General features: G+C 38.8%; 3 protein-coding genes across 4 annotated transcripts; 2 read left to right on the forward strand and 1 right to left on the reverse strand.

Moving 5' to 3' along the window:
* Positions 1-2292: 2292 nt before the first annotated feature.
* Positions 2293-5362, forward strand: LOC112520454. Of its 2 annotated transcripts, none has more exons than XM_025128853.1 (6): positions 2293-2603; positions 3283-3383; positions 3857-3970; positions 4049-4150; positions 4274-4440; positions 4733-5362. In XM_025128853.1, exons 1-6 carry the CDS (start codon positions 2366-2368, stop codon positions 4764-4766), a joined length of 756 nt encoding a protein of 251 aa, XP_024984621.1. In that variant the 5' UTR covers positions 2293-2365; the 3' UTR covers positions 4767-5362. The 2 variants fall into 2 exon arrangements, with proteins under 2 accessions (XP_024984621.1, XP_024984620.1); XM_025128852.1 differs by having other exon boundaries at positions 2295-2603; positions 3854-3970; positions 4733-5357.
* A 1941-nt stretch (positions 5363-7303) lies between these two features.
* On the forward strand, positions 7304-8853 carry LOC112519015 (S-adenosylmethionine synthase 3-like). Its single transcript, XM_025126892.1, has one exon. It carries the CDS (start codon positions 7370-7372, stop codon positions 8540-8542), a length of 1173 nt encoding a protein of 390 aa, XP_024982660.1. The 5' UTR covers positions 7304-7369; the 3' UTR covers positions 8543-8853.
* LOC112519016 (thioredoxin-like 3-3) lies at positions 8741-10542 on the reverse strand. The gene is made up of 3 exons (XM_025126894.1): positions 10356-10542; positions 10221-10246; positions 8741-9121 (listed from the first exon to the last, which is right to left on the reverse strand). The coding sequence occupies exons 1-3, from the start codon at positions 10488-10490 to the stop codon at positions 8902-8904; spliced, it is 381 nt and encodes a 126-aa protein (XP_024982662.1). The 5' UTR covers positions 10491-10542; the 3' UTR covers positions 8741-8901.
* Positions 10543-11224: the final 682 nt, after the last annotated feature.

Raw genomic sequence — 11224 nt, forward strand, 5'->3', positions numbered from 1 at the left:
GTGCAAAGTTTGAGCAGTCGGTAACGAAGAGAACCGGCAGCGGCACTGCTGTGTGCTGTTGGAGATCGGACGAGAGCACGCAGGTACGACCTGCTGCTGCTGGGACGAGAGAAAGAAGGCGTGAAGAAGCGCAGACAGCTTGCAGCTGCTGTTGGGCTGGTCTGAGGAGGTGTGCAGCAAGCGCAGACAGCTTGCTGCTGCTGCTGGCTAATCGAGAAGGACACAATGGCTCTGCTCCTTACGGCTGCTGTTCGGGCGAGAAGACGGAGAAAACGGCACCTGCAGCCTGCTGTTTGCTGCTGCTGTTTGCTGTTTGGCGAGGCGTGCAGAAGACAGCACAACACAGTAGGGGCTGCTACCTTGCTGCCGGCTGTTTTTGGGCGAACGAGGAAGACGCARTAGCTGCTGTTCGCGGCTGTTGCTGCTGCTGTTCCGAAAGTACAGCAAAAACGCAGCTAAAGCTGCTGTCTTGGCGAGGCGCAGGCAGCCCAAACACGGCTCATTGTTGCCGCTTGACGAATTGGGTAGCAAGGAAGAAATAGCAATGCAGACTTGCTGTTTGCTGTTAAGGTGGGAAGCAGAAATGGTCAAGGTGCCGAGGTTGAAGTTCTCTGCTTGGAGAAACCGTCGAAGAAGGCAGTCCGGTCGTCCTTTCCACCTTTTCTTTCTTTCTTTTTCTTTCCTCTGCTCTCCCGGTGAAGGGCTTCCTCCTTCCTTATTTTAATTTGCTTTTCTTTTTCCCTTCCCTAGGTGCAGACCTGACTTCCTTTTACAAAAGCTCAAGTCCCCTCACAAACCTTATCCAGCAGGTAAGAACCTAAGGTCAAATAGGGAAATTCCTCAATTCAAATGGTCTAAAGTCAATACCTCAATTAGGGGGTAGCACCCCCCCCCCCTTTTTTTGAAAATAGAGAAAATTAACAAATAAGGTAAAATGACCTAAAGTAAGATTCCGGGTGTTACACCCTACGTTGGAAATCATAAAATATGTAATTTACATTCTTTATATGTTTATGATCTGAAACAATATCGTTAGGACGTTTTTTATGCTAGACATACGTTTAAGAGTTGTTTTTAAAGGGTGGTTGTATAATATGTAGCTAAAACAAGTACGATAGCCACCTGGGCTGTGGCAAACTGGTAGGCGTGGGTTGATGTACTGGAAATCTTATATTCCCCGTACTGAAATCCAAACACTGTCAAAACCCTTGTGGCCATTGAGGTTAACCTTCGATGACTTCAAAACATTTGTGATCACCCGGGGACACGGTTACCATAAAAAACTTACCGTGTCTTCAGTTTTTATTATAAAGCTGGTAAAATATAATATTGGTTATAGACAACTACCATGTTGGAGTATTGTGTTTGATTTGTGTTTATAAGAAAATAAATCATGATACCAGATTTCGATGGTGACGATTGTTCAATTGTTAATAACATGAATCAAAAAGGAATTCGAGAAACAGAATACGGTTTCAATCATAAAAATAAAGCTATTCATATAGCTAAAACAAGCAGTAGATTTGTAAACAGGTCCCGACAGCCAAACGAGTAACATAGGAGGCTAATAGTGACAATCAATGTTTGTGAAGTAAAATTGCCTTTGTATAAAATATGATAAACTTTATTAAGGTGTCTTATATCTACAATACAAGATTAATAAATGTAACATGACATACATAACATGTTATGCATAAATAAATGACTGTGTCTGTGTATCGAAATTTTGTACAATAATATTATATAAAAATTCAAAAATGTCACTTGACCTTTGCTTCATCTTTGGTTTCAGTTAGAAGGCCGTGATACCATAATACATCATCTTCAATCCCTTTCGAGAAATCGACCCCAACTGATACCTAATCGATCCACTAAATCGTCTGCTATGTTTCGAGAAGAGGTTTCCCATTTGCCTTTGCTTCTACGTCTCATGTAGGGTAATGTATATGGTTGTGGGATTTTAGGGACGTTTCTGGAGAAGGCGGTTGATGAAGTAGTCGGAGATACTGACTAGCACTCCTTACCCTTTTTATTTTAGATTTCGGTGAGAACAAAAGTTAAGTTAAGTAAGAAGTTTCAGTATCATATATAATTACATATATAATCCACAAGTTTAATCATATATCATTAAATACGTATTATATTGACAACACATAGACATTTAACCGTATCTTATTAAACAGATTTGTATATATATATAATATTAATAATTATGGTAGCATACTAACACGTTCAAATTCCGGAGGGGAACTGCTCCACGCGTCAGCTATTGTGTGGCACCGCACGAACGTTGCTTCTTCCCCTTTTCTTTTGTTTTCTTCATCCCCAATTTCTCCCATCAAAATTCCTTCGATCTCGCCCTAAAATGGCTTCCACCTCTGCTCTATCATTCTCTACCTTCTCATATACTTCTCTTCCATCATCTTCATCTTCATCTTCTTCTCCATCAACACTTGTTCATAGATTCTCTTTCGATCGCTACCCACCGCCCTCTTCATCTCGTTCTGTTTCATTCACCGCCAAATCCTCCAATTTTTCTGGGACTTTCTCTGATGATGATCCGTTTGGATTCTATCCTTGGGAGTCTTCTGGTGGAGATAATGGTACGCCTGCGATATTTTAGAATTTTTGCTTCCCCTTTTCTTATATCTGTGGTAGATACTTGGATTATATGAATTGTAGATAACACCTTAAGTGATTGTGTAATTGTTTTCTTATGTATGCTCTGTAGGTGTAGTTTTGTGGTTGTATTATGCAAAGTTTGAGGAACTTCCATATTCATTTCTTTTAGTTAGCCCAAGTGTTAATTCACGATGATTTTGAATTGCTAATGAACGATCTGATCAACATCAAATAACAATATGTAATTTCGAACCATTGAGTGAGTCGATCGGGTGCTAGATTTGTTGTCGTATTGGGGACTCATGGTGCATTTATTCGAACCATCTGAAGTAAGAGGCAACTGTTCCACTATTGTATCAGTCATGGTACAGCTTGAGTTTGGAAACAATTGAGTGAATAACCAATAACAAAAGTGTTGATAACATTATGTAGTGATAATTATTCAACCATTGCAATTCTTTTTATAATATAGAAAAAGAAAATGTCGCACAGATGGTGATTATGGAAAAGATATTAAGATGCTTAGAAAATTGTTCTAACATTCTATCATCATCTTGCATAAGGTTCAAATCATTTTTATGCCCTTCTTGTTCCTTTTATATTAGCATTATCTCGGTGAGGTGTTCAAAACGTATCTAACTTGCCGCAACATGTTTACAGGTATTGAATGGGAACAGCAGGAAATGATTACCTTGTTCACTGCTGATGGGCTTGTTCAAATTGGAGGATTGATGGTCCCTAAGCGTGTCTCTTCAGCACAGGTTGTTCAAGATCAATTCTTTGTCACCTTCTTGTTATTGACAACGATAGCAGCGTAGGAACCAATTGCACTTATTGCATGTGTCTTCCATTTTCGACTCCATTATACTGTTTTTGCAATGTGTTGGTTTGAGTAGGCTGTTTTTGATGCCTTGCTGTTGTTTGACATTTTGTAAAACACTACATCAAAGTTGTACACCATGAGGTCTTGGCATAAGGGCTGTTAGGGTGATACATCTTTGGTTGGTTTTCTCTCCTGAGTTTTGCTATTTTGTGTGATTGCGTACACGATCATACTTGTTTTTATTTTGCTGTCTAATAATCATAGTTTATACTCCACCTGGTTACAAAGTTTCAAGGTTTTTATCTCAAAATTGAGGATGGACTAACAGTAATGTCATAACTTGTTTCTCGAAGTGCATTCTTAATGCTATTTTGGGCACTCGTCTGAAAAGTTGTGCTTCTTGTTCAGAAGAAGCAAGCCAAGGTGAAGGCTTCCCCTAAATCACAACAGTTTAAAGAGAGCAATTATATGGATCCAGCTCAAGGCCTATGTTTGGGTGCACTCTTTGATATTGCAGCGACAAATGTAAATCTTCACATTCTATCTGTGCAGAACTGCTTGATCTTTCAATTGTGCTTATGCATTTGAAATGTTCGGTCGCAGGGGCTTGATATGAGCAGAAGACTTTGCATCATTGGATTTTGCCGCTCCATTGAAATGTTAAGTGATGTAGTCGAGGACACTGTTTTGGAGCACGGTGGAGAGGTACCTACTTATATTCCCATGAATGTATTGCATTTATGTTTGATAGGTTTAAAGAACACGGATTACAATCTAAACATTTACGAATGCTCCCATAATTCCTTGTTTTCAATTGGTTGATGGCAGATTGTTGTAGCGGAAAAGGGTAGCAAGGGGGGTTTGAATGAAAAGCTAACAATGACAGTTGCTGTGCCGCTACTTTGGGGGGTTCCTCCTGCATCTGAATCGCTCCAGATTGCTGTTCGTAGTGGTGGAGGAATTGTCGACAAGGTCTTCTGGCAATGGAACTTTTGGTAAATCAACTCCAACTCCAATTCCAATTCTAATCTTGTGTACATAAACTTAATAATGTTGTATTATATCATTGACATTGAACTCAAGTGTATATCTAATGATTCATGTGAATATCAATTTGATTATATCCTGAACATATGCAAACTTAAATAAATACAATATGGTTTCAAGAAAGTTACATCATCTAGGTCCATTATTTTAAAGTCAACAAAATGTAAAACCAAACCCATACAATCTATGGGTACTTCTATGGGTACTTAGAAATGAAGAGTGATTGTATTTCCATGGCAGCCTTACTGGTTTTCAGCAGGTTTATTGTTTTTAAACTCGGCAACAGCTTGGTCGAAGGTGCTTCGAACATGCTGACATATCATCATGAGATCTTGGCATGAATCCTTCAACACTTGATTTGCTGGATCACCTACAAAACCCAAAGCATATAGACCCCAAATCAACATTCAAGCCAGGTAAGAAGACCATCCACCTCGGTGCTTCTTCTTTAGGGTGTGTTTGGTATGCATAGGGGACGGGACTTGACTGGACTGGACGGATAAAAGTGAGGTAGACAGTTTAGTAATTTACCGATCCTGTCCCATCTCTTTGATTTCTATCCCACTAAGTCCTGTTCCATCCCACCCTAAATGTCGCACCAGACAAGAAGCTTTAAATCTGTATCGTGTACAAAACACACCCTTAGCAGGTTCTTACTAATGATTTAGTGAAATAAAAATATTTATTATAATGAAATAATACCAGAAGTTGGAGTTTTGAAGGGTGTGGATGCAATGTATCATGTATGATAGGCATCGTCGATCACCAAGTGTGACATAGAACACAGTATCAAGAAGCAGCATTTGAAATCTGCTTTTCCTCCCATAACCATTTGCCCAGCACAAGTCCATTATTGGGTGACTTCGTGAGTTATCAAGTCAACAAACAATTCGTGTGTTATCAAGTCCATTCATATATATATATATATATATATATATATATATATATATATATATATATATATAAATGAATACGACTATGATTATATAGATGATAAATAATCTCGATTTAAAAATATGTTTTCTATTTAAAGACACGTGAGACAAAAGAACAATCAAAACATATACAAAATGACTTTTTTTTGTATTTTCTTTTACTTTGAATGTGTGAGATGGTCAAATCTTTCCAACTTCATCAAACATGATTCGGAAATAACTCTAAAATTATTTTATATTAAAAGAAATCCATATTAATTATAATTGCTGCATCGGCAAACACTATTAATAGGTATGATTAAATCAGTTATTTAAAAGTTTGAGGTTTTACATCTCAGATACCAAAATAAATGTTCTGAAAATACATTAACTAAAATAAGAATCAAGACAAAATGCATAACCTTTTTAGATACCCGTCATCTCTCAAGTTCCCTGGTGTTCTAAAAAATTTCAAAATAATGTAAAAGTCTTATTTATTTTCAGCTAATGTGGTGCTTTGATGGAGCAGACTGTCGCTGTTTGTATGGATGGCATCTGTTAGAACAACCGTGACCGTTCTAACCAAAATCACAACTTTTCTCTACCGGATTTCTAGATTGCAAATTGAATACTCCATGCGTTTTTTTTTATTTGAAAAATATAAAGCTAAAACGAAGTTTTTATATATAATATTCATATATGACAAATATTGGATTCCAGTGAGAATGAAAGTCCTGATGAAAAATGTAAGAAAGGACTTCCACCATTGGATCAAAATCCTAATTGAAGCGAAAGACTAGATCAACACTAATGAAATATACATGACCAATTCCTTTTTAAAACACAATTCATGGGTTGGTTTGGAATTAAAATGATCAGTATAGATTTCTTCTTACATTTCTCAACTTAACTTCTATTCTCACATTATCTTTTATCTGTATTTGTCATATACAAGATCTATCGATAACTCGGGTACCTTTTGAACCTAATCTTTACCGACTTGTATTGTGCACGAAGGTGGCATTTTGGTCCAAGTATCTAAACGACGTCGATATCATAGTTAGAGAAAGAACAAGGACGGACGAAAGGTTGGTGAGAGGGGCCCACAAAGAGGTTGGCGGGGTTTGGTGAGTCACCATAGGAGATGTAGTTGGTGATCCTCTGTGTACAACCTTTGATTCTTAATGTACAACCTCATATGCAGGGTTCACCAGAAGTAGGGAGCGAGTCAGAGGCCCAACCCCTTCACATCCGCACCTATAAATTCACATAACCCCCACTCACTTCCAACCATCCACCTCTCATTCTTCCTCATATCTCTCTCTCTCTCTCTCTAGATCTTGATTAAGAAAGGTACGTTCCATTTACTTCATTGCATTGCTTTTCTTTGATTCTCATTTTGATTTTTGGCTTCAGTTGATTCGTTTTCGATTTCCTGAATTTCTGGAAATCGTTCCTAGGGTTTTTGTTATGTAGATTTAATCCATGTGCGATCAGGAATCACATTCATCTTTGGTTTCTAATGCTGTAGAAGCCATTGAAATTTGAAGTGTGTACTCCTGTTTGAAAACACACACACACACACACACACACACACACACATATATATATATATATATATAAAGGTTGGATTTCAATGAAATTAAGAGTTATGGTTAGAAGGTGAGAACGAATCTTCGTATACATTCAACTACCGTTATTTACCTTTTTTCATTGTTATGAACGAAGGTTTAACATATTCATGCTTGTGAAAATGATATTATGTAATCCAAATGCTCAAAAGTGTTATCATCATAACTCTTATTCTCATATGATTTATCTTCTACATATATATATATATATGTATATATATATATATATATGTATATGTGTGTGTGGGAGAGATAGAGAAGAAGAAAAGAGATCTGATAGTTTTTAGAAGATCTGTTCATTTGATGTATTTTTTGATCTATTTATTCCAGAGATGGAGACTTTCCTATTCACATCAGAGTCTGTGAACGAAGGACACCCAGACAAGCTCTGTGACCAAGTCTCAGATGCCATCCTCGACGCATGTTTGGAACAAGATCCCGAAAGTAAAGTTGCGTGCGAGACCTGCACGAAGACCAATATGGTTATGGTCTTTGGCGAGATCACCACCAAGGCTGTTGTAGACTACGAGAAGATTGTCCGTAGTACTTGCAAAGGCATTGGGTTTACATCTCCTGATGTTGGGCTTGATGCCGACAACTGCAAGGTTCTAGTCAACATCGAGCAACAAAGCCCCGACATTGCTCAAGGGGTTCACGGTCACCTTAGCAAGAAGCCCGAGGAAATTGGTGCTGGTGACCAAGGTCATATGTTTGGTTACGCCACTGATGAAACACCTGAGCTTATGCCGCTAACCCATGTTCTTGCAACTAAGATTGGTGCTAAGCTTACTGAGGTTAGAAAGAACAAGACCTGCCCATGGGTCCGTCCTGATGGTAAAACCCAAGTGACGGTTGAGTACCGCAACGATAACGGCGCTATGGTTCCTATCAGGGTTCACACCGTCCTCATCTCCACCCAACATGACGAGTCCGTGACCAACGAGCAAATTGCTGCTGATCTTAAGGAGCATGTGATCAAACCCGTCATCCCGCCTCAATACCTTGACGACAAGACCATCTTCCACCTGAACCCCTCGGGTCGGTTCGTTATCGGTGGTCCCCATGGTGATGCAGGTCTAACCGGCAGGAAGATTATCATCGACACCTATGGTGGATGGGGAGCTCACGGTGGAGGTGCATTCTCCGGAAAGGATCCTACCAAAGTGGACAGGAGTGGTGCTTATATTGTTAGGCAAGCTGCTAAGAGTGTAGTAGCTTCGGGACTTGCACGGAGGTGCCTCGTTCAGGTTTCTTACGCTATTGGTGTGGCTGAGCCCCTTTCCGTGTTTGTGGACTCGTATAAAACTGGAACAATCCCAGATAAGGATATCCTTGTCCTGATCAAGGAGAATTTCGACTTTAGGCCAGGGATGATGTCGATTAATCTCGACTTGAAGAGGGGTGGCAACTACAGGTACCAGAAGACTGCTGCTTATGGCCATTTTGGTCGCGAAGATCCTGATTTCACCTGGGAGACCCCCAAGATTCTCAAACCGAAAGCCTGAATATACCAGATTAATACGATGAAACTTTTGCCCCTTAAATCAGAACCGAGAGAATAAACAAGCTTATGCTGGGCATGCAGTTTTTCTATGGCCTGAAGTTGGTGGACCGGACCTACTACGAGCTTTTGATTGTGATGCCAAATGTTGTGTTTCTTCGTTACAATCCCTTATCTTTTGTTTTGTTTGGTTGGAAATGTGTAGGATTTCTACTCTCTTCATGAGAAAGACCATATCGAATGTAAACGTGTTTTTATCAGTGCTTTTGTGACATAATACTTGTCATCAGAATACGAAAATGCCAAAATTTACCCAAGTTTATGAATGAGATCCTAACTACTCAACAGAGATTGTGACTGTAGTTAGGAGTGTAGCCAGAGACGATCGTGCAACCTCTCTTCACCAGCACCAAACATCGCGTCCACTCTTTCACCATCTCTATAGAAGTGAAAAGTAGGTGTGTATCGAATATGCTGAGTTGTTTCTGGGCATTCATCTATATCTGCATACACAAAAGAAAGTTTCGGGAACTTGTTGCTCAACTGGTTAAACGAAGGGAGGATCTCGCAACAAACACGACACCTGTAAAAGACCAAAATACATTGGTTTAAATATGACGGTGGCTTGTAAGATTAGATGCATTTGGTATGACAGACAAGACAAAGCAAATACTTGTTGTATCACGTTTGGTGTGACATTAGACTGGGCAAGATGGCAACAAGTGGGACAAAAATGCATTTTTTATGTCAATGCCAAAATAGGTGGAACAAAAATCAGGTAGATGAGACAAGACTGGTAATTACTAAACTGCCCATGTTAAATTAAGAGCCTAAAACCTTCCACGCTTCTTTCACCCACCTACCACACTCTCGCTCTTCTTGTCTTGTCCAAGTACCAAACACACAACGTCAGAAGCATTTTGATAAACGTTATAAAACCCAAAAAGCTAAGCTTACAAGAACAAACTATGGTTCTTAAAAAGGACATCATCTAAGCAACCAGAAACTACAACAGTATTTCCGAACTCTTCTCTTTGGAAGGGTGTGCCAGTACTAATCCCGACAAATTTTGATCGCAAGAAATCAGCCCTGATAAACTCGGTGGCAACAATCGTTTTGTATGCCTGGAATCGAACCCTAGGCAGATGGGATATTCCACCACATCCGCAGGACCAACAATCTTTTATGATGTACCATCCACAAAGAACTATTTCGGTATGCTCGAATCGCCCATATATTGCTTCACTACTTTCCTGATCTTGATCTTGTGTAACCTCACCATTGCTAGCACCCTCTTTTTGCTACCATCCTATCTCAATAGCGATTGATGCTCCCCTCCAATTTGAGTAGTTAAAAGAGGAATTTAGTATAAAATCATTATGAATCAAATAATCCCCTAAAAATAAACTTGTAATCAAGTTGTAAATTCTGTTTACTTTGTAGAATTTCTAGCTCCTTCGAATAGAAATCATAAGCAGCCAAGTCATTTTTCATTTGGGCATTTCATCGAACACCTTGTCTTCAAGTTTGGTTTCATAATCCCAAATACACAAATTCAACACTGTGGTCGTAGCAATCTATAGTTGAAGATGATTATTTGTCTAACATAACAAACTTGTATGGATATACCTAACAGAATCTCAAAGGAAAATCAATTTTCATAGAATTAGGAGTTGACGTACCAAGACGCACCGAAGTTTATCACCGCCTGCAATTATAAAAAAAAATCAACACAGAAAAGCGAAACTTACTGAATACAATGAATCAGATTGATTTCTGAAAGAAAAACAAATAAGAGTAGTAGACATGATCCATACAGGGGATCTGGAAGTTCTGATTTCGTGAAAAATGTCTTTTAGATTTTCATCGCTGGACGCTGTCGTTAGGTTACCATGGCGATTGATGGGTTTTTCTTGTGTCTTCGTTGCTTCCATGGCTTCCGTTTTTCCCATATTCGACGGATAATACTCTTAGCTTTTGTGCCGAAGGCTATGGCGGATTATGACTTTAAGTGGGCCTATAAATAGGGACAAGCATCATATGTATGATATTGTAGGAGAAGAAATAAATAGTAAAACCATTTGGTGTTTGTTTACTCTTGATGGTTTTATTAAACTATCTGATTGGGGTTCTTTTCACCCTTTTTTTTTATGGTACTACTTCGTTATCGGTCATCCAGAAGTATTTAGCATAAGGACCGCTGTCACGCCCCGATTTTTTTTTTCTTTTCTATCGAGTGCCGTGACGTCATTCTTAATAACTTATGTCTTGATCAAAAATACGAACTTAAAATTTCAAACACACATAATATGTTTAACATAATTCGTTACATAATTGCGGAAGCGTAAAATACTTTAACGTAATCAATGCTAATTAAAATATCTAATCAAGCATGATTCAAAACATAGTCCCGTCTTTCTTCGTTCACTCGTCTACTGACAAATGACACCTGAGATATATACATGTATAGTATAATCAAAAAGCTTAGTGAATACAGTATGGTTTCATGATCACATGCACACACAAAACAGCGTTTTAGCGTATTTTAATTATTATCTTGCAAGTGAGGCCTCGGCTCGTCACTTTTCTTTGCGTATGTGGCGTATTCTATGGACGAGGACTCCAAGACCTCGGAATTGCAAGCCCTCCTTTCATGTCCAACCCACCCCGTACGGTGGACGAATCT

Source organism: Cynara cardunculus (genome assembly GCF_001531365.2).
Source record: "Cynara cardunculus var. scolymus isolate 2C chromosome LG 10, CcrdV1, whole genome shotgun sequence".
Lineage (NCBI taxonomy): Eukaryota > Viridiplantae > Streptophyta > Magnoliopsida > Asterales > Asteraceae > Cynara > Cynara cardunculus.